Genomic DNA, 25,173 nt, shown 5'->3' with positions numbered 1-25,173 from the left:
AGGTATCACCTCACACGTGTTAGAATGGCTATTATAAAAAAAGACAAAAAATAACAAATGTTGGTGAGGATGTGGTTAAAAAAACCCGTGTGCACTGTTGGTAGGAATGTAAATTGGTGCAGCCACTATGGAAAACAGTATAGAGGTTCCTCAAAAAATTATAAACTATCTGATTTATACAGAAGGAATATTATTGAGCCATAAAAAGATTGAAATCTTGCCATTTGTGACAACATGGATGGCTCTTGAGGGTATTATGCTAAGTGAAATAAGTCAGACAAAGACATAACATATTATCTCACTTATATGTGGAATTTAAAACAAACAACAAAAAACTGAGCTCATACATACAGATACTGGATTGATGGTTGCCTGGTTTCCAGAGGTGAGGGTTTGAAGGTGGGTAAAATGTGAAGGGGATCAAAAGGTACAAACTTCTAATTATAAAATAAATAAGTCCTGGGAATGTAATACACAGAATGATGGCTGTGGTTAGTAATACTGTATTGCATGCTTGGAAGTTGCTAAGAGAGTAGATCTTAAAAGTTCTTATCACAAGAAAAATAAAATTTGTAACTAGGACTCAGTAATAAATATGCTATTATTTTTTTTGTATCCATAACCATTTTTATAGCATCAGTTGTATCCTGCAAACAAATAAATAATGTAGGCAATGTAGACTTATTTTAGCATTGTATAATCATCCTAGGTATTTTACCTTCAATAAGATTTTCTATTATACTTGGTATTCTGAATATTTTCTGGTGATTTTTTTGCTGCAGCTGATGAATAGTGAGTGAGTCACATTTTAATATGTTAAAATTAGATACAAAAATGACAATGAAACATAAGGAAAAGTGCAAAAGGAAGGTGAGATTAAAAGGCATATTTTTGACTTCTCAGTATATATTTGCATGCAGGAATCACTGTGCTTCCTGTGTATATTTCATTTTTTTTTAAGTAAATAAGGTGTTGAGAAAAATACTTAAAATATCTCTGAGTTTGAACATTTTTTCAGATGTAATATATCCATTTTCAGGGAGTGTACATACATTGGAATTTTAATTAACATAACACATGCACATAATCTAATTCACTTCAGTCCCTTGCTCCAGAGGCAGTCACTGGAAACCACTCTTGTTTTCACTTTTGTTAGTGACTGTATTTATTAACCTTCATTACTTGTAGTCTTTACTCTTGCCAATCTCCTTTTACTCCCACAAGGATAGATGAAATATAGCTCTTTTATTTGGTTTTCCCCATCATTTCTGCTCCCCCACTCTAGTATTGTGAGATTATTGTTAGTAGTTATTCTGTTAGTAACTTTGTAACCTTAAATACATATATAATCTTCTATTCCTTGTTCTATAAACATCAGACATTAACTTTTGTTTCATCTACAAAGTAAGAGAATTTTATATCCTCCACCCTGAACTCCATCACTTTTTCTTCAATTTCCCATAATATTCTTATACTGATTTTTATGGTGGGGTTGTTTCTCTTTCCCTCATTTTCCCCCCTTATAAATCAGAGAATAGCAGAGTATTCTCATATGCTCAAAATTGTCTTCTCTTATTATTTCCTTTTCTTACATCTACTTACATCTTCTCCTGAACATTTTTAATCCAGCACTCTAATCTCACTTTCTCAGCAACAAATTTCCTCTCAAAGAAATGGTGATTCATTCATGCTGAAAATTATGTTGCAGTTATTACCAGTGCCACACAGATTTATGTGTGATACTGTATTATCTTAATCGCCAAATAGAACCTGTTTTGTGTCTTAACTCCTCAGCTGTGCTATTTCATCATACTTTCTTGCATACCCCACAGCACCTCATATTCTGGACATTCAGTAAACATCCCAGAAAGTTATTTAATTGTAATTAAAAGATGATCACACTCACATATGTTATTTATTATTAGGGTGAATCTCTTGTGTTAAGACAAATGTTTCACAGAAAATGTTTCTGTAAAGAGGTAGTTTGATCTTGAAGAAGGATGCGATGATAGATGGCAGATTGTTGTACAAGGTTATTGTAGAACAGCATTCCATCTTCACTGACAGAGTTTATGATAATAAAGTTTTTTAGGGAAGAATATTAGAAATGCTTTTGCTGCACTTGTAGGTTATAAAACAATAGTAAAGGTGTATTAGCTCCTACTTTAAATTTTTAAACAAGCTAGATTCTCATTTTTCCCCAAAAAGTCATCTTTAGGGGAGGTGGTTTTCTCCCTTTGTTCTATGAAATATTTCCATTTGTTATTATATTTAAATAATATTCTTTTCAAATTCTAAATTTAAAATAGACATTTTGTAAAACATCAATAAAAGTATTGAGAAATCTTACTTATAAATGGGGGAAACAGTAACAGATATATATTATTGTATAATGTTTTTCAGAAAATACAGCTGTCCTCTAATTGGTTTTCCCTTTTCCAGGTATTTTTGCTACTGACTGTTGTCAATCTGTTACTTATAAAACCTTTAGGAAGGTAGAAACAAGAAAGGAAAAAGGGATACTTGTCAAAAATAGTTTTCTCGAAAGAGTACAGTGTTAAAAGAAATACAATAAAAAAAACCTCACATACATTAGAAATAAAGCATTGTAAGAACTATCTATGGATTTGAAAAGAGCATTTGAAACTGGAATCCCTGATGCATTTCTCATTAGGCGCTAATGGCTCGCTCACCTACAAATCCTAGAATAAACTAAAAAATTACCTGATATCATCTTCAAGTAACCCTAAATTTATCACTGAATAAAGTTACTACAAGTGAATGCAAAGAAGGTGAAATTTAATAAGGTTTAATATGCTCAGCAATATATGACCACAGACAATTTTTTACAACAGCGCTGCCCAGCAGTACTTCCTGAAACAATGGAAATTTTCTATCGTTTAGTGTACAGCCACGGGATCACTAGCCATGTGTCTCTTTGGCCCTTGAGATGTGGCTAGTATAACTGAGAAAGTGAATTTTTAATTTTCAGTTTTATTTAATTAGCCACATGTGACTAGTGGTATCTATTTCCTTTTAGAAATTTTATTTTATTTAGCCTTTATGCTTTGGTCTTTGTTCCACTTTGAGTAAAATTTTGTCTACGACCTGAGGTAAGGATCAATATTCATTTATTTCCAAATGTATATACAGATATTACAATACCATTTGCATATATATATATTGCATATATATTTATATATATATATAATTACTTTTGTTGAATTAATCTGGCAGGTTGTAGAAAAATCGTTTGAAACACAGATGTGCAGGTATCCTCGAAAACTCTTTATTTATTTACATTGACCCATTTATCCATATACTAATACCACACAGTTTTGGTGACTTAGCTTTATATTAAGTCTAGAAACCTGATAATCCAAGTTCTATACAATGGTCACCTATCTATAGTTGGTTTGAAAGTAAAATATAATCTGAGCTGTGATTCTGTCATGGACATTATACATAATTTTAAATGTGATATTCTTTAGCCTTTTTTTTTTCCCCTTTTCGTGCTGTAGTTTGGATAGTTTTTTTTGTTGTGTCTCCACTTATCTTTTTTCTGTAATGTTTAATGTGGTTTGAACTCTACTTAGTGGATTTTCATTTCAGGTTTTGTGTTTTTTATACTTAGAACTTACATTTTTAAAAATAGATTTTGCATTTCTTTCCTCCTTATAGTTATGTTTTCCTTTGAGCTAATTTGTATCAGCTATTATAATGGTTTATCTGGTAATGCTATCATCTCAATAATTTCTGGATCTGTCACTTTGCTGACCTTTATCCTGACTGAATCATATTTTGCTTCTGCTTTATACGTCTAGTCACATTTTATTCAATGCAAACTACTCTGAATATTCCATTGTTGTGAATCTGGATTTCATTATCTTCCTTTAAAAAGTACAAATGTTGTTTTGACAAATAGTTAACTTACTTGAAGTTTAGTTTATGTCTTTAGAGGCTGGCTTTGAAGCTTTATTTAGAAAGCGTCTAGAGTAGCATGTACTCTAATCATTTGGGGTTCTCTGCTGAATATCGTGTCATTCCACAAGTGCTATTCTTTCTCACTTGCTATATCTTGAACCCTGTGCCAACTCTGGAATTTGTTTGATTTATAGTTTTCAGGTAGTTGTTCTTTCCTTCCATCTGTTTTGTGGAGTCTCACATCACAAATATGCAGATTAGTATGTAGCTACAGTCTCCAGGGGACCCCTTATAGATTTCTGGAGCTCTTCATCTATAGGTCCTTTCTCTCTGGGATTTTTTTTTTTTTTTTCTCCAGCCATCTCCATTTCCCTCCACCTCAGTCTCTATCTCCTCACCTAAGACAGACAACCAGCTTCTGGTTTTGTTATTCTCTGCACCAGAGTCCAGAAATTCTCTTCAGGCAGAAAACCAGAAAATTGTAGGAATCATCTAATTGTTTTTCCTTGTTCAGGAGTCATGGATCTGTGCTGCTGTGCTGCTGTCCTGCCTGGTTGTATATTGTTTATGTTGCAAATAAACAAATGGAAACATTTGTTTAATATATTTTTTTCCAGTTTTATATTTCTTTACAATTTATAACTATATGTAGTGAGGGAGAAAAGCCTTAGAGCAATGGAGGAAGACATCTCCCCACCTTGATTTTTCACCTCATGCTGCTTCCTTCCTGGTACTGCTTACCTTGCCTCTTATGTCATTACCTGGTTCTGTGATTTCCATTCTGTTCTTAGGTGTTTGCCACATAACTTTTTTGAGTGCCTAGAATGTGTCATGATCTATCTATGTGCTTTATACTTGTTATAATCATATGCTTTTTAGCTCTCTATTTATTGACCGCAGATGAAGTTATTAAATGTTTTTCCAGTATTCTCATAAAGACTATCTAACCGAAAATGGTTATCTTTATTTAAAGTAATTTAAGGTACACATTACATATTAGCCTCTTCTTTAAAAGGAAAAGTAGAATGTTGTATGATTGTAGATGCATTAAAGTCTCTGTTCATAGGTGGAAATGAAATGCAGTAATTTTAATGTCACCTAAATGGCCATCATTTTCTTTCATGTCGCTTTCATTTGCCAATTATAGCCATTTTTAGAAAAACAATCTTTGTGTAATTGCGGCCTCTTTTACAACAGATGAAAAATCACCAGTTAATTTTAAAATTCTAAACAGAAATCTTTGTTTTTATTGCTTTATTATATTTATGTTATTCTCTATGTATAATATGAAACATTTTATTAGATAGTTGTTTTTCTATGAAGGAAAAGATAAAGTTTAACATTATGCATAATGTTCATAATAGATTCATAGTTCAGATTGCATTCTATTTTCAAACCAACTATAGATACTCATCCATTGTGTGGTCCGGGAATCAATACCTCTTAATATCCTATTCAAGTGTTCCTTTTTTCTCAATGTAACCACCACAGGGTCTAAACATAATTATTAAATTCTGTCCAACTCAGTAATTGTATCAGCAAATATTCCAGCCGAAATAATGCAATTTATTCTTTTTAAGTGTTTTAGATAGAGTTGTTCAGTTTCACTGTGTGTGTCTGTGTTTGTCTCTTTCTCTTTCATTATACATTTATGTTCACTGAATGTTTTATTTAATTTACCAGCCAATGTCTGCAGAGCTCTTAGGGTAGTAAATTAAATTTGTTGTCTAAAATGTAGGTACTTCTTATGATTATTTGGCATCCATGGTGACTGCCATCTGTGAAAATTTTCAGGAAATAATGTCTTGCCGAACACCTTTCAATTCAATGCTTCATAACCTGGCATAAAAATAATTTAGGACCTCTGTGTTTCAGTTATTTTTTTCAGCAACACACAAAGTGATATATAGATGATTTATTACAGAATTGTACACCTGAAACTTATGCAGTTTTACTCACAATTGTCACCCCAATAAACAATTAAAAAAGAAAGTTAATTTTCTAGACTTTTGACCTGTTAGTACCCTATTGACTCCACATTCTTGGCAAAGTGGCCAAATAGTATAGGAACTTGTGATAGATATACTCATTTTGCCCACTACTGTGAAAACAAAGTCTTTACCATAGAGTGCATTGAGTTGGGTGTCACTGTCACTAAAGCTTTCAAAGCATTAATTGACTGCTTGGCTTTGTGGCGTGGACGACAAGGACAGTGTAATTAGGGTACCATGATGAATCTGGTCAGCACCTCTCACAATCAATACCGTATTTGTTCTGCAAATGTATAAATCAGCGCTCTCTATTAGCATGTTTTTTTAAAGGTGTTAAAACCACAGGCAGAGTTACATTTAATGTAAAATCAGTCATTGACTCTATATGGGAACTTGGGCAAGTCATATACCTCTCAGAGCCTCACTTCCCTTCTCTCTTAAATGGAGATAATAATTCTTCCTAGAAAGATTATAGTGAAAGCCAGATTAGGTGATATAAATGTAAAGTGCCTGATCCATTATTTGGCAGATAGTAGATGGCTCAACAAATAGTAATTATTGTTGTCATCATTATTATTTTTTACAATATAATAACTCAGATTTATAATAATGATATTGAGCTACTACAACCCTCTGATCATGAAAAGTTACATTATATAAACTACAGTTTGGGTACGAGGTATTTGCTATTTTCTTACAATTTTTAAAAAGGGCTATTTGATATAGCATATACATTTATATTTCAACTGCTTTTTTTTTTTTCTCTTGGCTCTCACTATATCGCCGTTGGTCTTCTTTTTCTATCCTTAGCGGTTTCCCTTGGATATGATGTCTGTTGTTATCCTCTGGCTCTTGTTGGATGGTCATTCTCAGTTCAGAGAAAGACATGCATTCTTAGGACCCAACAGATAACTACTCTTTTCCTAAGACTATCCTCAGAACCCGCTGTGTTCACCTGGTTCTTTATCATCATTCATGTCTCATGTGTCGTGCCTCATAAGCTATCCTAGTTTTTGTCTCTCATGGGGCTCATTTCCTGTTGGACACACCTGCCTGTTCACAGAAGCCTAGACATCCATTGGAATGTCATTTCTGCTTTACTGGCTCTCCAAAGCATGCCATTCTTGATGACGAGGTTTCAGTAAGCTACCTTCTAATTTTTCTACACCTGTTATTTGCCTCTCACCGGAAAATGTTTCTATTCTGAAGCAAAACTTCACCGGTTTTCGTGAGGAACAGAGTCTATTATATAGAGCTCAAAACAAGGATGTCTGAGTGCCATTACTAATTCTCTTATTCAGCATTTGAAAGGGAGAAATATAATATATACTTTTGAACATCACTTTTCCTCTTTTCTAGAAAGAGATCATATCTTAGGTATCTGAATATGGAGTAGGTTATGTTTAACCAAAATTGCTTTACTTTATCAAAGAAATTTAAAAAATACAAGTAAGAAATTCAGGAGTTAAGGTTTTAGTTGTTCCTTATTTTCCCTTTGGTTATTGCTTTTTATAATGGTAAATTAAAATGTTGATATAATATTTTCATCCATATCAGAATATACATTAGAGCATAACATTAATTTTAAAATAACAATAAATGCAAAGAGACTATTTAGTAAGTCTGCATTTTTTTTTTCTCTGGGACTATTATATTAGCTACTCAAAGTTAATGAGTAGCTCATTTCTTATTTCATTTACTTATTTCTAGAAGTCTGCAAGGGATATACATGCTAATTAAAAATAAATAACCAATCTTATTCTTTAAAAGGATTAAAAGATAATTTTGTATGCTCCATGTTCTCTTAAAATATATTGTTCAATTGTGGTTATACCCAGTTCTTTTGTAGCTCACTGAAAGTATATTATTCATACACTTTTAGGGGAGGGTTATAGTAAAAATGATTCAAAGCACCTTTCTATAGGAGTGAATTCCTTTTGGAGGGCTATTGTAACTAAGTACCAAAAACTGAGTGGCTCAAACAGAAATGTATTGTCTCACAGTTATGGAGGCTAGAAATCCTAGAACAAGGTGTCATCAGGGCCCTGTTTTTTCCAAAGGCACTGAAAAAGCATCTGTGCCAGTCCCTAGCTTTGTTAGTTCCTTGTCTTTGGCAGCATAACTCCAAATTTCTCATGGCATTCTCTGTACATACATGTCTGTTTCTGTGTCCAAATTTTCTCCCTTTTTTTGAGGGCACCAGTTTGCCGGAATGTGGCTGCTACTAATGAGCTCATTTTAAATTGATTACATCTGTAGAGACCTTTCTCCAAAAAAATTATATTCTGAGGTGCTGAAGGATAGGAGTCTGACATATACTTTTGGGGAGACAGATTCAACTCATAACAGGGAGTAGTATGGCTATTAAGAAGTATTATTACATTCTGATGGGATTCCATGTCTTATTTCTAAACGTCTGCAAGGAATAAACATTCTGGTTTAAAAAATAGGAATGAGCAATTTTGTTCTCAAAAGGATCACGAGATAGTTTTGAATACTCAATGGCTTCTTAAAACACATTGTTCAACTGGGGTTCTACAGTTATTTCTGAGATTGTGTTATTTTGGATAGAAAAAACTAATCCTTAAGCTACAAAAACTGGGAATTTCATGGTCACCTGTTATTGAAGGTAGCGTATTTTTCATCTTGTAAAATATTTCTTTAGTATGTAAAACTATTTAGTAAAGTTAATAAATATAATTTCCATTTTAAAAAGTTGAAATTAAATTATAGGTTAGTTTTGTTTCTAAGTTCTGTTTTCAAACTTAAAAATAATGCTCTTATAACCTTTAAATTTGGCTGGGAAAAATTCTGAGTGAAATAAAGTAGATGTGTGTACATTTGAAAGGACCACCCTGAATTGAAGATACTTTCCGATACCCTCTATAGAAGAAATGTTCTATTGGGTTGGGCTGAAAATGTGTGTGTATCTCTAAAAACAAGTATGAAAACCAATTTTCTTATGGCCCATCAGCCCTTCATTTCCTCAGTGATATTAAAAATGCCATTTTGACTGTTCTCATACATGGCTACCTGGAAAATTAACCAAATTGCCTAAGTCTGCTGATTATTTTGGAATATAGCAGCAGAAAATATAAAATGTAATCGTGTAATAATTTTGTCATTATGAAATCTGCCAGATATGAAAGAAGAGAATATAGATTTAACTTTCTGAATTTTGACCCGTCATTTCTTATAGCTCTTTCCAAAGTACTGATTATAATCGTTTGTCATAATATAATTTATTCTGAAAATAGTAACAGTAATAATTTTAAGTTTATGATTCTTGACATTTTTCATAATCAGTGGGCCATGAGAGTAAAAAACAAGGAAAAACTAGGAAGGCCTCAAACTTAATAATTGTTCCTCAAATAATAATAAAAAAATTGGATCTTTCAGAAATTAACAACAAAAAACTTTAGTAAAATGAAGTTTTCAAAGAGGAGATATGTACACTTTACAATTATATCATAAAGTGTATTTCTCTCAGAAATAAATGCGTACTTGTAATGTATATACATAAATGTAGTTATTACATAGCTTGTTTTTACTTAAAACATATCTAAACTTTATACTTATTAGGTTGGGTCAGAGCATGGTGAAAGGACAGGAGTTTCCGTGAAGCAGGAGATTGTTTTGCATTGACTGTCATCAACTAGTCGTTGATTATGTCAAAACATTCTCTCTACCGGGACGTAATCTGCTCATCTGTAGAATGGTAGGGTGCTTTCTAATTTTCCTTTCAAATATAAAATTCTCTGATTCTATTTTCCACTCAAACTGAATAAAGACTAGCAAGAGAAATTTATTTATAAGGAATATAAATAAATAATATTTGAGTAGATACATATATCTCTACATTTGGACTTCAATTTTAGTTCTGAATTCAAAATAATAATATTTGTTTTGTGTTTTTGTGCGTGTACTCAGGTGAATACGTGTGTGTGTGTGTGTGTGTGTATGTGTGTGTGTGTGTGTTTGCTTGATTAAGAATGTCAGGGACAGTTCTCTTTTGCTTAATATCTTATAACTATCCAAGAAGCACTTGATTAAATTTGCTCATAAGTACTCTGAAGCATTAAGTCAGAATTTTGACACGTATGAAGAGAAGCTATTTCTCTCTTTAACTCATTGAACGGCTGAGAGGAACTGCGCTACTAGGCTTTCAGAAGGCTAGGGTTTATGAGATCCCCAGAGACGCTGACAGTGAAGATCCAGAATGTGGAAGGGGAGGGAGCCTCAGAAAATAGTCTGTGTGAAATGTCCTGTGTGGACATACCACTTTTACCCCCATTCCTTGAGACAGAGTGAAAAGGTTCTGAAGCAACAAATGACTTGAAGACCTTCTGCCATGACTCTGGTATCCCAACAGATGCCAACCCATCCTTTTGGGATGAGTGCTTTACATTTCCTGAAGCTATGTGAGGGAAGCAGATATTTGCCCTAAGAGATTTTCCCCCCTATTTGCTCTTTGTTCAACCGGATATACCAACATTTTGAAAGTTATAGAGAACATTAACAAACATTAACTGGTACATTTGTATACTTGGAGAGTTACACTGAATTTAACTTTATTTGCCAAAATAAATCTTGTTTTCTAAACAAGATTTTGATTTCATTCGTTTTGCAAAGAAAAGTAATACACGACATAAAAAGTTGACTTTGTTTAGTCCTAAACTATGTCCACAAAGCTAATTAAATATTAATATACGCTTATCTTCCTTAGATTTCTGATTCCTTTTAACACATCACTTTTTTAGTGAATAGAATGATATGACTTTTTTTTTCTTTCTCTCAGTAAATTAGAAAGGAGCAAAGATTAGTCTTATGAAGTTAATAAGGAGATTGTTTCTGATGATATTCTTTTGTCATGAGCATATTATCAAGAAAAAAACTAGTACCACTGACTGTTTTGGTGCCTGCTGTAATTACCACATATTTTCTGTCACTGTGAGGATTGCTATTGATTCTCCAATAGAGTGAAATGAATTCCTTGGCTCCATTGTAATCAGGTTCAACCTCAGAGAATAGATGTGTCCAAAATTAGGACCAGTACTTTCCAGCAAATGAAACCAAAGATCTTGAGAGTTCATCTCATGTTCATGTTTGAAGACTGATCATCTAATTGCTTCTGAAAGGTCTTCTGGGGCAGAATTTCTACTTGAAAAGGATGTTTTCCTAATTGCAAAAGATGGTTTCACATACCAAATATAATCATGATTGGATCCAGACAATCAGACAGAACCCACGAAGACACAGCATTTTAGAAATGCTTCATTACATTGCAGATCTTCTGTAAATGGAGAACTAGTTATTTAAATTAGTTTTCTGTTTTATCTTTTCTTCTCATTGTTCGCGTTGATCTTATTTTGTTTGAGTCATTTCCTAACTCTTCTATATATGTATATGCCTCAGAATTTCCCTAATAGCTTTTAAAAATAGCTTTTAAATCCAAGTTCCTTTCTCCTTTTGTCTTGCAAGATGTCATGAGTCTGTGTGCATTGCTGTTGTGCTCCCATATTCTTCCCAGTAACCTCTGACGGAAGCCTTGTGTGATAGAACATTGAAAATCCATTCGATCCAGGTGTCCTCCCTTTTGCTAGGGATGTGTTATGAAATATCTTTTCCCCAACTCAGAATGCCTTGTTTCCATTTTCAGAATCCTCTTAAAGTTCTTATGTTTATTATCTCTGTGTCCCCTATCAATGCATTTATAACTTTGATATTGCTTTGCCTAGACTTTCCCTTTCTTCAGGCTCTTGGCCTGGTTTCTTCCCTCTCCCCTCCCAAGTTTTAATCAATGTTATATTCTAATGGGCATACATGGCCTACACTAACTGATAACCTTAAACAAATTTTCTGTGTCATTTAAAATAGTGTCCTGAACACCCACATGCCAATCTTGCACTTATCTCTGTGTCTTTAAGTCATTTCATCACCTTGTCTCTGCCAAGCTCCTACGCAGGCCCCAATTCCTTCTCAAGATGAACTATTTAGACCTATGATGATTTCTTGGTGCTCAAGCCTTTTTTGACACTTACATTCAGTATTTTATATTGTGTTTTAAATATCGATTTATTGTGTCATATATTCTTCAAACTGATTTATCTGCGTATGTCATGTCTTCCTAATAACACAGCAAACTCCTTGAGATAGTCTCATTCCTACAGAGATGTCCCCCATAATTTTGTCCATTACTTCCTGCTCCTTCATTCCTAGCATGGTTCAGAAAGCGCAGATAATGTTCAATAAATGTTTGTTGAATTGAATTATCAATATGTCCAGTTAATGCATTAGCAGATGTTTACTTTGTTTCTTGTCTTTATCTAATACTGTATTTCTTTTTTTGCTTAATTACAAGCTAAATAAAACCCTTAGAGGCCATTTTTTGTTTTTTGTTTTTTGATTTTTTTCCTTGAAGCTGGCAAAGTTGAGCTTGGTCTCCTAGTAGAAGACCAGATGCATATTTTGTTTTGTTTTTCTTTGAAACTAGAGACAACATAGGCCATTGAGAGCAAGGAGAAGCACCACATCAGACTCTCTTAGGGAAAGCTGAGGTTCTAGCATTAGAATTATCAACCACAAAAGCTACGTTTAGGAGCCAGAGGCTGCAATTCAGGTTCCGTTTGAAGAGTCAGAGTGTTGGAAACCAGAAGGCGGAAGCAAAATAAATGTAACTCAGGCATGCGTATGAAATAGTGCCAGGTGGAGAGAGAATATTCCCAGAAGGTTTCAACAATAATCATGGTCAGTAGTTTCCACAAAAATCAAGTTTGGAAACCTCAACCATATTCATGTATTGTGGTTGTGTACAGATAGATAGGAATTAGCTGACTGATTCCAGAATCCATGACTTCTCCGGTAGTGGGGTCAGTGCCTGGTGGTGCCCAGTTGCTGAATGCATTGCTTCTCATTTATTCTGTAGAGTTTAATTACTGCACTAGATGGACTGTGCTCTCATAGGAGAAATGCATTCCACAACAGTTTTTTGTTTGTTTGTTGTAATTTTGGATTGTTACATAATGAAGCATCCTAGAGAGACTTCATACTTCTGGTTGGCACAGCACTCTGGTTGCTGCTTAAGTAAAAGTATTAGATGAATGTAAGATATTCCCATTAGCTGATGTGTGTTGCAGTGTTCCAATGCAGGAGAACATCAGAACACACAAAGTGTTAAAAGCATGTGTCTTTTTTTTCTCTCTGATGCTGTTGGAAAATTTTAAACGCTCAATTTGTGGCTATACCTAATACAATACTAGGTAACTCTTTATTAAATATCCTGGTTATTAATGCTTCCTGTTATTTCTGAAGCACTTACTTGAAAAGACTTTCTTATTTAGTGTGTAAATTACTATATATATATATATATATATATATATATATTTGGAAATTCGATTTATTTTCTAAATTTGCTAACTGAAATAACTCAACCACATAAATCAAATTAACTTGAAGTTCAAATCTGATTTTTGAAAAATCTGAGAGTAAACAAAGGATAAACCTCACACACATAATGAGGTAAAGGATTAAGACAGCTATTTAGTTAATTCAAGCTAAAAATCTCCTTTTCTGTAACTTCAATGAATATTTTAAGCAAAAGCATTAAAGTCTAAATTATCTGGAAAGCTGCCTTAGCCTTTCATGTGTGTAAACACTGATGATATTACATATTCATCATTTACGTTTTAGTATTTGTGACACACTATTAAATTTACAGACTTTTATTTCCAACCTTCCCTTAATTAAGACAGTTCTTCTAGAGAGAGGCGTTAAGGATTATTTTTAAAGTAAGGAAATGCCCACCTCATAATTGCAGTTCACAGATGTGAGTCTTAAGCTCACGTAGTTTTCTAGGTATTATCAACTTAACTTTGGACAGGGCATTTTTAGAAGACTTTGGATTTTAGTCACTTCATTAAAGCCCCTGTACTTCACAAATGCAATTTGTAAACTAAGAGTGATGATGAACAACTGCCAAGTTTAGGGTTACTTAACTCTATTTTTCACTATTTTAAAGCAAGAGATTTTTCACTAGTCAAACCTCAGCTTATTGTTCTAAGGGTATTTTATTGATATACAGCAGTGATTCTCACAATTTTGTATCAGAATCATTTGTGATATTTTAAAGAAATGTCCACTTCAGGTTCCCACTGCAGCTCTATTGAACCTGAATCTCTGAGTCTCGGGTACCTATGTGTCAAAATTCTCTCCAAGTGAGCCTGATCGATGGTGGAGGTAAGAGCCACCACCAGAGCTCATGTGAGGGTGGCAAATTTAAGTTAAAAAGGAACACACAATTAGACCAAACTTGAAAGTACATTGAAGTATTTATTTCAGCAAATATTTAAAGGTTTTTAAGCAGTCTTTGCATTGGATTATTTTTGTCTTAGTTGCCAATGAGCGTCGCTACCCATCTCACTTTTTATCTGTATCCCGAGTTTAAACAAACTGGAATGTCATGTAGAAAATGACATTATTTTTGTGGACTGCAAAGCTCGTTAAAGGTGAATTGCAGCCAGAAACTACTTGGAAGATCTTCTGTGTGATTAGGGACCAATTAGAACTTACACATAGTGCCGGAAGATGTATAGAACAACAGATTTTCTGAATTGTGCTTCTTTTGGAGTGAAGAAACCCACAAGATTGTGATCGATTCACAATGTCCAGAAAACATAAAGTGCATTTATCTAAAATGAGAAAAGAAAATTCTGTCCTTTTAAAGACAGAATAACCAATACCCTACAAAGAAGAAATGATCACAGGGAAAAGTGATTTTTAAAAGTTAATTTTTTTTTCTTTTTTTTTTTAATTTGAAGGGCAGAAATTTGGATCCACTATTTATTTTCTCCAAATCATATAACTATTAAAAGGACAGTAAAGTCCTTAGCAGTGTGTTTCCTTCTTGAAACAGCAAGGCGAGGCTACTACTGATTCTAACAAAGATATTTCAGGGAGCAGAAGAGGTGCAATAAAACTGAAATGTGCAGTGTGGTGCTCCGTGTATCAGAATGATGATGCTGTCTGACGCCTGTTGCTGATGTCTTACTAAGGAAGATGCAGGAATGGTTAGCTCTTTTTTTTTTACAACCAGCCAATGAAACATTTGCATTCTCTCTCTCTCTCTCTCTCTCTCTCTCTCTCTCTCTCTCTCTCTCCTTAAGTACATCATTGGATGCTCTTCACTTCAAGGCAGATCCTTTGACGTAAGCAGCTTATTGCGGAGGCATGAAGGACACAGCCAGCTAGCCACGCTTTTCAAGGAAGAGATTTGGCTCCAAATAGGACACTAAGCTTTTCAGCCTTCTGCTTATTTACTTAGTCAGCAGGATGCAGAGTCTCTGGGTGCTTAGTGGACTCCTGGGGAATTAGGGAAGAAACAAAAGCAGAAGTGGCAGCCGCTGCAAATGTGGAAGTCTGTGCCATTAAAGGAAGTAGTTGCTAATAAGGGCCTGTGAGACCTAGGTTTCCTTGGTTTCCATGACAGTTATTAGGTACAATAGAAATTGAATTGTCTCCCACAATGCTCTTAGGGAGAGGGGGTGCTCCAGTGACAAAGCAGTACGGTTATGACTTGCAGTAAATCATCCTTTTGAGAGACAACACTCCCTGGATTATTTGCTCTTGCATTTCTTTTAGGCTCCCTTTCAGTGTGTTTGACATTTTAGCCAGAGACCCCGGCTTTTGCTGCACAGTGACTCAAACACTATTTTTCCCCTTTCTGTTTAGAACTGAGCTTGGCAAAGCAAGGATATGAACAGTTGTGCAGGTGGGCTACCCAGGGCTAGTGAAGAGCTAAGGCGTCCAGCCGGGGACTGGCAACCTGCAGCCCTGCCAGTATGCCCCTCCACCAGATATCCGTAATCCCAGCACGGGAGACCGCCAGCAATGGGAGAAGTTCAATGGGCAGAAACAAAGAGAAGAACAAGGAAGTCGAGGTAAGAGGAGGTTTGATTTGATAAAATAAGACAGCCAAGCCAACTGTAGCCAATGCTGGTCTTTGCACCACAGGATGTGGCTAGGGTTTAAGAGCAGCTGGGCTTCTGCTCTCAGTGTAATAGCAGATTGGAAGAGAACCATTTGTAACTCACAGGAACATATGAAACGTAACCTCTGTTTTCTGAATGAAGAAAGGAACCAAAGCTATAAGGACACGTGCTGCTTGACAGATTAAAAACTTCTGCCTCTTTGTCTAAACAGTGTACAGAGTCACTTTGGACTTTTCGGCTGCCAGGACACAACCTAGCTATCCTGGACAGCGGTGGATATTGCTGCTATCCATTTTCAGATAGTGGGACTGCTGACGTTTGCTAATTTTGCTCACTGCCCATTAAGCTAGAATGTTTGAAAATAACTTTCTTAACAAATGACAGTGAAGCCAGAGATATGACGGCTGTGTCACCAAATGTATAGCATGAATTAGGATGGCATTTCTCTGCCTCATAGGATCGGCTGCTCTTCGCATACATTCCCAGTGCATGCATGCGTCTTCCTTTTGTTTGATGTCTGTTTCATTTGTAATTCTTTTCTTCATGAAAAAGAAAAGCATTATTTGAAACTTCCAAGGGCTAGAGAAATATAATATTCAACTTATTAGCTTCAGGTTTTATTTTGCAGTGAAATTCAGCAGCTGTTGTTTTAAGTAAAACTGCTTAAAGAGCAGATGCTGGGAACTTACTTCAAAGTGTTTTAAGAAAGAGATTGGGCAGACTCAAGGATATTGGGTGAAAATATTATAAATGTTTTGTGCACCTAATAAAGCACTTGCGATAGAATGCCAGATACTTGTCTCCTTAACATAGCTATTTTCTAGTCCTCAGGTCTTACAAGCTTTGTAGAAAAATAAGCTTTCCCCACCTCCAGTTCTATATATTAGTCTTTTTTTCCCTGAAGAATACATACTAGGGACAGAGGGAGCATAGAAACAAAAACAAAACCAAGGAAAACTAACCATTAAAAGTGATGGGAGTAGAGGGTCAAGGTGTACCCGAAATGAATAGAGTAGTAACCTCAAACATATCTTCAAACATGAAAAGACATTTTAGAGCCTCTTTGTACTTGATTGGAACTGATTTTGAAATGTCATTGAAGAGCAACGAGCTCTTGATGTGGCTAGAATTGTACAGAACTTCAGGAGTTCTTTCTTAATTTAGTGTGAGAGATACTTCTACCATAGTAATTGCCCTGCCATAGGCATATTGGGTATTTCTGGAGTGTCTAAGAATGAAGCATCTTTGTAAAGTCAGGAAACTTACCAGCTTAGTAGTAATTGGAAATAGTCGCTTAAATATGTCTGTTTAGTTTGATGTGATAATATGATTATGAGAACATTAAAGAGTATCTCTTGATTTCATTGACATGGGGTGGGAAATGGAGGACACTGACCAATTCTGAAAATAGGTATGGAATTTCAAGATTTTAAAAAGTTATATGTGATTGCCCTTACTCATTGTCTAGATTTGTTGGGTGAATATGAGGTACTTTTAAAGGAAACTTCAGAAGTTGATATTGGGTGGCAATTTTCCTATCTAGAATGATCGGCATCTGAACAATGTTTGGTAATGAAAACACTTTCATTTCCAAATTTCCTCCCCCCCATTCTTTGGCATGATGTCACCACCAGACAGTCTCCTGCTGTTAATGTCTCCTTGATGATGAATCAGATAAAGCTGGGATGGCTGGCTCACTTGACTTTTGAAAATAAATCACACACACTTTTTTTTTTCATGGTAGAAATAATAATGAAATGATTCTACCTCTAATAAAAATAGCCACAATCCCGATATTTCTGTTAAGCCACATCCTCACAGATCTTTAAAGACGTAGCCATTTATGAACAGCTTCATTTCTTTCAGGCGTAAACACACTGTAGTGTGTGCCAAGGCGAGTCAGCGGACAATCTTAAAGAAAATTTAGGTTGAATATAGGAAAAAGAGAGGAAACTCCTAGCCTACATATTATTTTTAAAAAAGAAACATAGTTCTGAGTATCAGAATGGGAAGCACTTTTCAGGTTTCACATTCTTGGTTTTCTTTTTTTTTTTTTTTTTAATTTAATTTTATTAAATTTATTGGGGTGACAATTGTTAGTAAAATTACATAGATTTCAGGTGTACAATTCTGTATTACATCATCTATAAATCCCATTGTGTGTTCATCACCCAGAGTCAGTTCTCCTTCCATCACCATATATTCGATCTCCAAGAGACACATCTCAGCTACAAGGACAAGCATAGACTCAAAGTGAAAGGGTGGAAATTGACACTCCATCCTTGGTTTTCAATAAGATGGAGTTAAAAGTTCTCTTTAAGAGTACGTTTGAAACATTTTATTAAATCTTATAGGCCATTAAATCTCTTGTCTTGGTGACTAAGTAGATAGTCTAAAACAGTTGTAAATGCCTCAAAAGGTGGATAAATTAAACAACATATATCCTGTGTGTTAGAAAGCCCTTTCTATTACTATTGCATTTACTAGTTTTTGTTTTTTTCAAGGCACAGAATTACAATTCCAAAACTTAAGAAAGCTATATAAACCCTAAAGCTGCTAACCTCTCAATGGGAGGACATTTGGATTTCTTGTTGTTAACAGTTATCTGCCCATGACTCATAAAATCAGGTGGGATATAAAATGGGTCCTATTTATAGAAAGTAACAAGAATTAATTTTATTAAAAATGCAAAATAAGGTGAAAATTAAACAACAATGAGCAAAATACTGTGTTTTCCTGAAAATAAGACCTAGCCAGACAATCAGTTCTAATGCGTCTTTTGGAGAGAAAATTAATATAAGACCCAGTCTTATTTTAATATAATATAAGACCGGGTCTTATAATATAATATAATATGTTATAATATAATACAATATAATACTGGGTCTGATATTAATTTTTGCTCTAAAAGACGCATTAGAACTGATTGTGTGGCTAAGTCTTATTTTTAGGGAAACACAGTAGTTAGTAGCGGGGGGTACTGGACTGAGATTCAGGATCCCTGAAATGGAGTTCTGGCTTCACCAAAGCCTTTTAATCTTGAGTTAAGTCACTTAACCTCTCCAAGTTGTCCCCTAGAGAAAAGGTATATTTGCTAGTAATTGTAGGAAAACAAAATACATTTACTAGATCTCATTTCAAAACTCAGAGCATTTTATTTTCTTCTGTTACTCCTTTTTTAAAACATTAATTAAAGTTTTTATTTTTTCTACCATAATCCAATTCTAGTCTTTTATCTGAATCAAATTTAAAAGATTTTGTTTTCAGCTGTATTAAATTAATGAAAATGTTCTCACTCTTCACATTAAAGCATTCCTGATGGTTTGTTTCCAGTGCTCAGATGTTTAATGAATATTCCTTTAACATAATCATGTGGTTATTCACTCTGGGCACTCAAAGACTGTGATTGTCTTCAAGGCATGCAGTAGGTCCTGGAATAACATTGTTTCATTCAATGTCATCTCATTATAACATTGATGAGATGCCATTGGAACTTAGCTCTTTTTTTTAATATCAATTAGCCTATGGTGAAATTGGTTTTGTTGTAAGTCATTTGGCTGGAAGTCACAGAACTTTTTGACGAGGTTAAGTGAGGACTTAAGAGTATTTGGCTCAAGTAGAATGGAACTGAGTAATGAGGCCTCACCTTTAGTGGACACCTGTTGTCACTGCTGTGACTCCTCCATGCTATTTTCTGGTAACAGTGCTCAGAGAACCAACCCTGCCCATTCTCAGCCACGTGATTAAGAATGAGCCTTGATTTGCTTAAACCAGTCAGTATATCATAATACTCCGTCATAGTAAATGGTTCAGGAATGGGTTCATGACTCCATCAACATCAATGACACACATGGAGCCTTTTGGACTTTTGGTGAAGATAAGCCTTATTGGTTCTAGAAACCTCTGGAAAAAAAATTGTTCTCTCCTTCTGGATGGTTTGTATGAGGACATGAGGTCTGGATCTGGATATTGGAAAAATGTTGGACCTTCAGGGGGACCAGAGTTGCTCCTGATGCTGAAGCTGACTTGGAAATAGGCAGGACAGAGAGACAGAGAGAAAATAAGTTCTGAATGATATTAGTTGAGTCACTGGTTTAATTCTTGCTTGAAACTGACCCATGTTCAAAACCAAGCAATTTTCCAATGAAGTGATTCAATATCTGCTGTTTGTTACTTAAGGCATTTTTTTTTTTTTATGGTTGGGTGTTATATCACTTACCATATAACTGGGCCCTACATGATTCTCCTTTGCCAAAGTTCAGTTACAGTAGTTCCCTGCATTGCTACCTGCGCAACAACTACCTTCTGAGGTTAAAAATAGCTGGGATTCAGGTAAAGCAATCACAAACATTAATTTATGAATAACCTGTGCACGTTTTGCCAGAATGCTGTGTATTGACCAAATGAAATACATATTTAGCAGGTGTAAAACAGTCTCCCTGACATTACAGGGAGAATGCCAGGGGATAGAAAGGCTAATTCTCTTTTTCATTTCTCCAGAGCACTTTCTAACTACTCTCCTGAGTCTAAATTGAATATTAGAGTCCCATGTGCTTAGCGTGAATTCCACTGAGTATGCTAATAGTACTAAAATACTTTCATATAATGAAAACCAGGAAATTTCCATGTTATTATTTGCTTTCAGCAATGAAATTAGCATAATTCACGTTAATTTTTCCTGTTTAAAACAGATGTTGTGGATAATTGCATTAGTAAGTAAGACTGAGTAACACATTTTATTAACTATTAAATGAAAACAACTAGTAATTGCTGATACACTCTGGTCAGTATTTTTAAAATTGTGGTCTCAATTAGACAGGTATATTGTTAAAACTTCTCCCTGGTGTGGATTTAAAAAAAAAAGTGTATTATGAATTCTGGTGATTTTAATGAGACTCAATGTAATCATTGTGTTTGAGAGATTGTTGAACAAAAATCTTGATGTGCAAGTGTCTTGGAGCGTAGGAGGAGCAGATATAGACACACATGTTTTATTAATCAGGATTTTTAGAATTTGCTGATTTCCCAAAATTTAACTCAATTCTTGCAGCACAAAGGGAGCACTGACAGTGCCAACATGGATTTAGAATCCCTGAATTTGAGGTACCGCTGGGGGGGGGGGGATTACAGTCTGACTGTTGCTTTCCTCCAGCTCATTGCTAGGAATAGCCCCCTGAGTCACTTACAGCAGGCTTCACAACCTCCAGGGGAGGATGAGAAATGACATCTATTCGATACTCATTCTCTTCCCTGTCTCTACAATCCTGTTAAATAATTGAAATAGGTGTGACACATGGGTAGAGCTGGTGGTAAGACTTTTAAAAGAGGGAAAAGGAGACTTAAGGAAAGGACAGAGTGCTCTGGGGTGCTAAGCGTCTGACTTTTGGCTTTTGGCCTCTCACTTCTCACATTGATTATCCCATGCATCAAATTGTGCAAATCTGAGTAGGGAAGGCAAAGAGGACAATTGCAGAGAGCTCTCTTCGTCCAACCACTGCCAAATAATACACATTTTCTGATCCCAGGGACCATTTTGAATTCTCTAGGGTTTGTGTTTTTGACGTCAACATCAAAAGAGTGTTTCTTAGGGGGGGGGGAAATTGGCACCAAGAACCATTGGACATGCAGTGCTACAGGGCACAGAAGCTCAAGGAAATACAGAGTGAATAAACATTTGTTAAATGAGGCACCAGCATACATGTTTCCACAAATGATCAATTTTTTTACAGATAGTAATTATTCCTACTTGTAAACTTAACCAGATTTACTTCTAAACAAGCTCCATACGGTGGTGTATGGCTATGAATGAATGCTTAGTGGCTGAAAGTTGTACAGATTTATATCCATAATACAGCTTTACTTTCCATAATTTATTCAAAATTAATTTTCATAAACTTAAAAAATATGAGATTTGTTATTGTAAATCTTACAAAGCTTTAAAAATTTAAATTCTAGCACTATGTTTTATTTTACTAAAACCACTTCCCATATGACCACTTACTATGAAACTATTACTGCAGTCCATTCAAGTGAAGAAGTGATTTCTGCGTTCAGTTAGTCAATTGCGCAGTGAAAGATTCAAGTTTGACTATCATCAATGTTACCATCTGACCGAGGCATTCTGTTTGATGTCCTATGAGAGTATAATAGAAGTTGCATGGTTTAGATTTAGAAAGAATCTCTTGCTTATTACGTGATTGTGTATGTTGAGAGACAAGAGACTGAAATAGTTAAAAGCATGTGCCTGGAAAGAGACTGATTGGGTTCAGATCTGAGCTTTGCCACTTTTGAGCTGTGGGACCTCACTGAGATTGGTTACATTTCTATGCCTCAGTATGCCATGTGTAAATAGTGACAAATGTGAGGACTACCTCATAAAGTTGTGAGAATTAAAATGAGTTAATATTTCTAAAGTGCTAGAAGATTCATTGGGACAAAATAGACACCATTAAGTGCTTGAATAGTGAAAGTGTTAGAGAAATTACTTCCCTATGTTGACTATATTTTTTATCAATGTATTTTATTATTTGTAGTGAATATGACTATTTAATTAATAGCTTCCATTAATGATGAAATGATGAAGAAATACTGTGTTTCCCTGAAAATAGAACCCATCTGGACGATCAGCTCTAATGTGTCTTTTGAAGCAAAAATTAATATAAGATGTGGTATTATATTATTTTGTATTATATTGTATTATATTATATTACATTATATTATATTATATAATATTATATTCCTGGTCTTATAGTAAAATAAGACCAGGTCTTTTATTAATTTTTGCTCCAAAAGACGCATTAGAGCTGATGGTCCGGCTAGGTCTTATTTTCGGGGAAACACAGTATTTAAAGTTACATGGCATCATCAATAGAATTTTTTATAACAATGATGATAAAAATAATGAAAATAAAAAGCTAATGCATTGCTATTTGCAGTTTGCCAACACTTTGAACTCTATGGGTCTAGACCATGTCTGTTTGACTTAGGTAAGTGAAACCTACCCTTATGGCTTTTCTTTGCTGTCAACCTCCATCTCGCAGCTGCTGCACTAAGAATTTTCTAGTCAAGAATTTATGGAGAAATGTATGTTATCTTTCACATCTGTTCCATGCGCCTATTGCCAGGAGTTCTTTACTTATGCCAATATTTTTCAACATTCCTTGGATGTTTAAATTTGAGTATTGCAATTATCTTATTTTGATAATTCTTTTTACTTTTCTTCATCTTTATGGTGTTAATGCTCTTTTGTTTTACCAACTCTTTAGGTATTATAAAGCATAGGCCATGCTATGAAAAACTAAAATAACCAAAGATCCTGAATAGGAAAGTTTGTTGAAAGTTTACATGCACAGGGTTATTTTGTGAATATTTGAGTATTTAGAGAAACAGTAAAAGTTTTTTTTTTAATTCTTCTAAATTACAATAACGCCTATTAAAATGACATTGTGCTGAACAGCTTTTAAACAGTCTTCAGCTGCACAGTGATGACTTTATTATAACTGTTGAACTTACAGCATTTACCTGAGATACCAGCTTGGTTCAATTTGACATGAATTGCCTTGTGAAATTTTCTTTTTCTTCTGATACTCTTTGGGGGATATCAATGCTTGCAATATCAGTTAAATGACTTAGAGTGTAGAAGTGCCTAAGGAAAAGCCATTATACTGAATTTGAATTGGGATAACAATATGAAATAATTGGGAGTTTATTTGCATGGACTGTGGAACATTATATATGGTATTTAATAGTCAATAACTCTGCCTTTCTATGATGTCAACAAAGGAGGTGACCATTTTTCCCCCAGGTGTCTCAAGATGAAGGAATCCTGGGCTTAATAGCCCTAAATGTGGATGGTTAAATTTTAGCTATTAATCAGGTTTCCCTCTTGCCCTGAATTTTTCATATATACATTTCTGGCACTTAGCATTAACAAATAATCTCCCTGCCCGACCTGCTAAGTGAATATGCTAATAAAATGAATATGTTAATCCTGACACTAATATTATATAGAGAGTATATATTTCATATATTTACAGTCATCATCATTATTATTCAGGCGAATACTTATTGGACACATACTGTGTGTTCAACAGGAATTGTTTTACGTGCTTTTTAGGATTACTCACAACTTCTCTATGAGATTGTATTTCAGTTGCTATTTCTGCTTAATGAATTGCCCCCAAACTTAATGAGTTAAAAGCAACCATTTTATCAGGCTCGTGAATTCTGTGGGTCAGGAATTTGACAGTACACAGTGAGATGCTTTACTGTGTGACCGTGACTCCGAGGTGACTCAAATGCTAGCAACTAGAATCACCTGATAGCTCATTCATTCAGATGTTGGACACCTGACTTGGGATGCATAGAAGACTAGGACTGTCAATCAAATAACTTACACGTGACCTCTTCATTTCTGTTTGCATCCTATAGCATGGTACTTCGGGGTAATGAGACTTCTTAATGGTGACACAAGGTTGAGTTTTCCAACAAACGAATCAGAAGCTGCATTGATTTTTATGATCCGGCTTCAGAAATCACCCAGCATCACTTAGATAATAGCCGATTAGTAAGTTGTTCCTGTTCCTGCCCAGATGGAAGAACGTAGGGTCACAATTCTGGGCTCATGTTTTAAAACCACCACAATTAACCTGTGGCTACAGTTATTTACATCCCTTTCTTTACATTCCACGGTGCAACATACAATCATTCCCTTCCCCAACCTCTCTCAAGCGTCACCCTATTTTGTCATCAACTGAAAGTCCAGGATCTTGTCATTTAAACTTTACAGTTGCAGATGTGGCTTCTTGAGTGCAGTTCTTCTAGTTTGGTTGTTTTCAATCTGAAGAACACTAAAAGAGGTGAGTTATCTGTCCACATTAAATTGTTGAATAACCTCCATAGACAGTCCTATTCAAAAAGGAGGGAAGAGAGAGACACAGAGCAGTAACTGGTCCATAGCAATTCTAAAGTCCAGCTGAGTACTTGTTTCACGTTCTTTGACTAGGGTTTATTTCCTGTTTCCTAAAAGCAGTTTTCTGAGGCTGTTGGTTCTGCTCTCTGACTCTTGGTTATTCCCTTAGTCTATTCTTTCTTTTCCATAAAATATCTATACTTCAAATGAGAAACTATTGCTACACAAGAAGCTACCCCAAAACTTAATGTCTTAAAACAAATAGTATTGTGCTCATGAATTCTATGGGTGGGAAATTCAGACAAAGGCTGGCTGGGCTGGGGCATAGCAGCATAGCTATGGTCCCTATTGTATGATGCCC

At 34.9% G+C, this 25,173-nt stretch overlaps 1 protein-coding gene across 11 annotated transcripts in view; it reads left to right on the top strand.

Annotated features, from left to right (window-relative positions):
* MARCHF1 (membrane associated ring-CH-type finger 1) overlaps positions 1 to 25,173 on the top strand; it is a 633,309-nt gene that overhangs the window by 242,776 nt on the left and 365,360 nt on the right. For 9 of the 11 annotated variants that reach the window (XM_074337792.1, XM_074337794.1, XM_019737038.2 and 6 more), the window contains one exon: positions 15,642 to 15,850. The exons of the other annotated variants lie outside the window; for them this stretch is intronic. Coding sequence is in view for 4 of the 9 variants with exons in the window: in XM_074337794.1 (XP_074193895.1) it covers positions 15,752 to 15,850 (99 nt within the window). In the remaining 5 variants the exon portion in view is untranslated. The remainder of the gene's footprint in view (positions 1 to 15,641; positions 15,851 to 25,173) is intronic. 11 annotated transcript variants of the gene reach the window in all.

This window comes from Rhinolophus sinicus, linkage group LG07 (assembly GCF_036562045.2).
Source record: "Rhinolophus sinicus isolate RSC01 linkage group LG07, ASM3656204v1, whole genome shotgun sequence".
Taxonomy (NCBI): Eukaryota; Metazoa; Chordata; class Mammalia; order Chiroptera; family Rhinolophidae; genus Rhinolophus; species Rhinolophus sinicus.
This window is presented reverse-complemented; position numbering and strand designations above follow the sequence as displayed.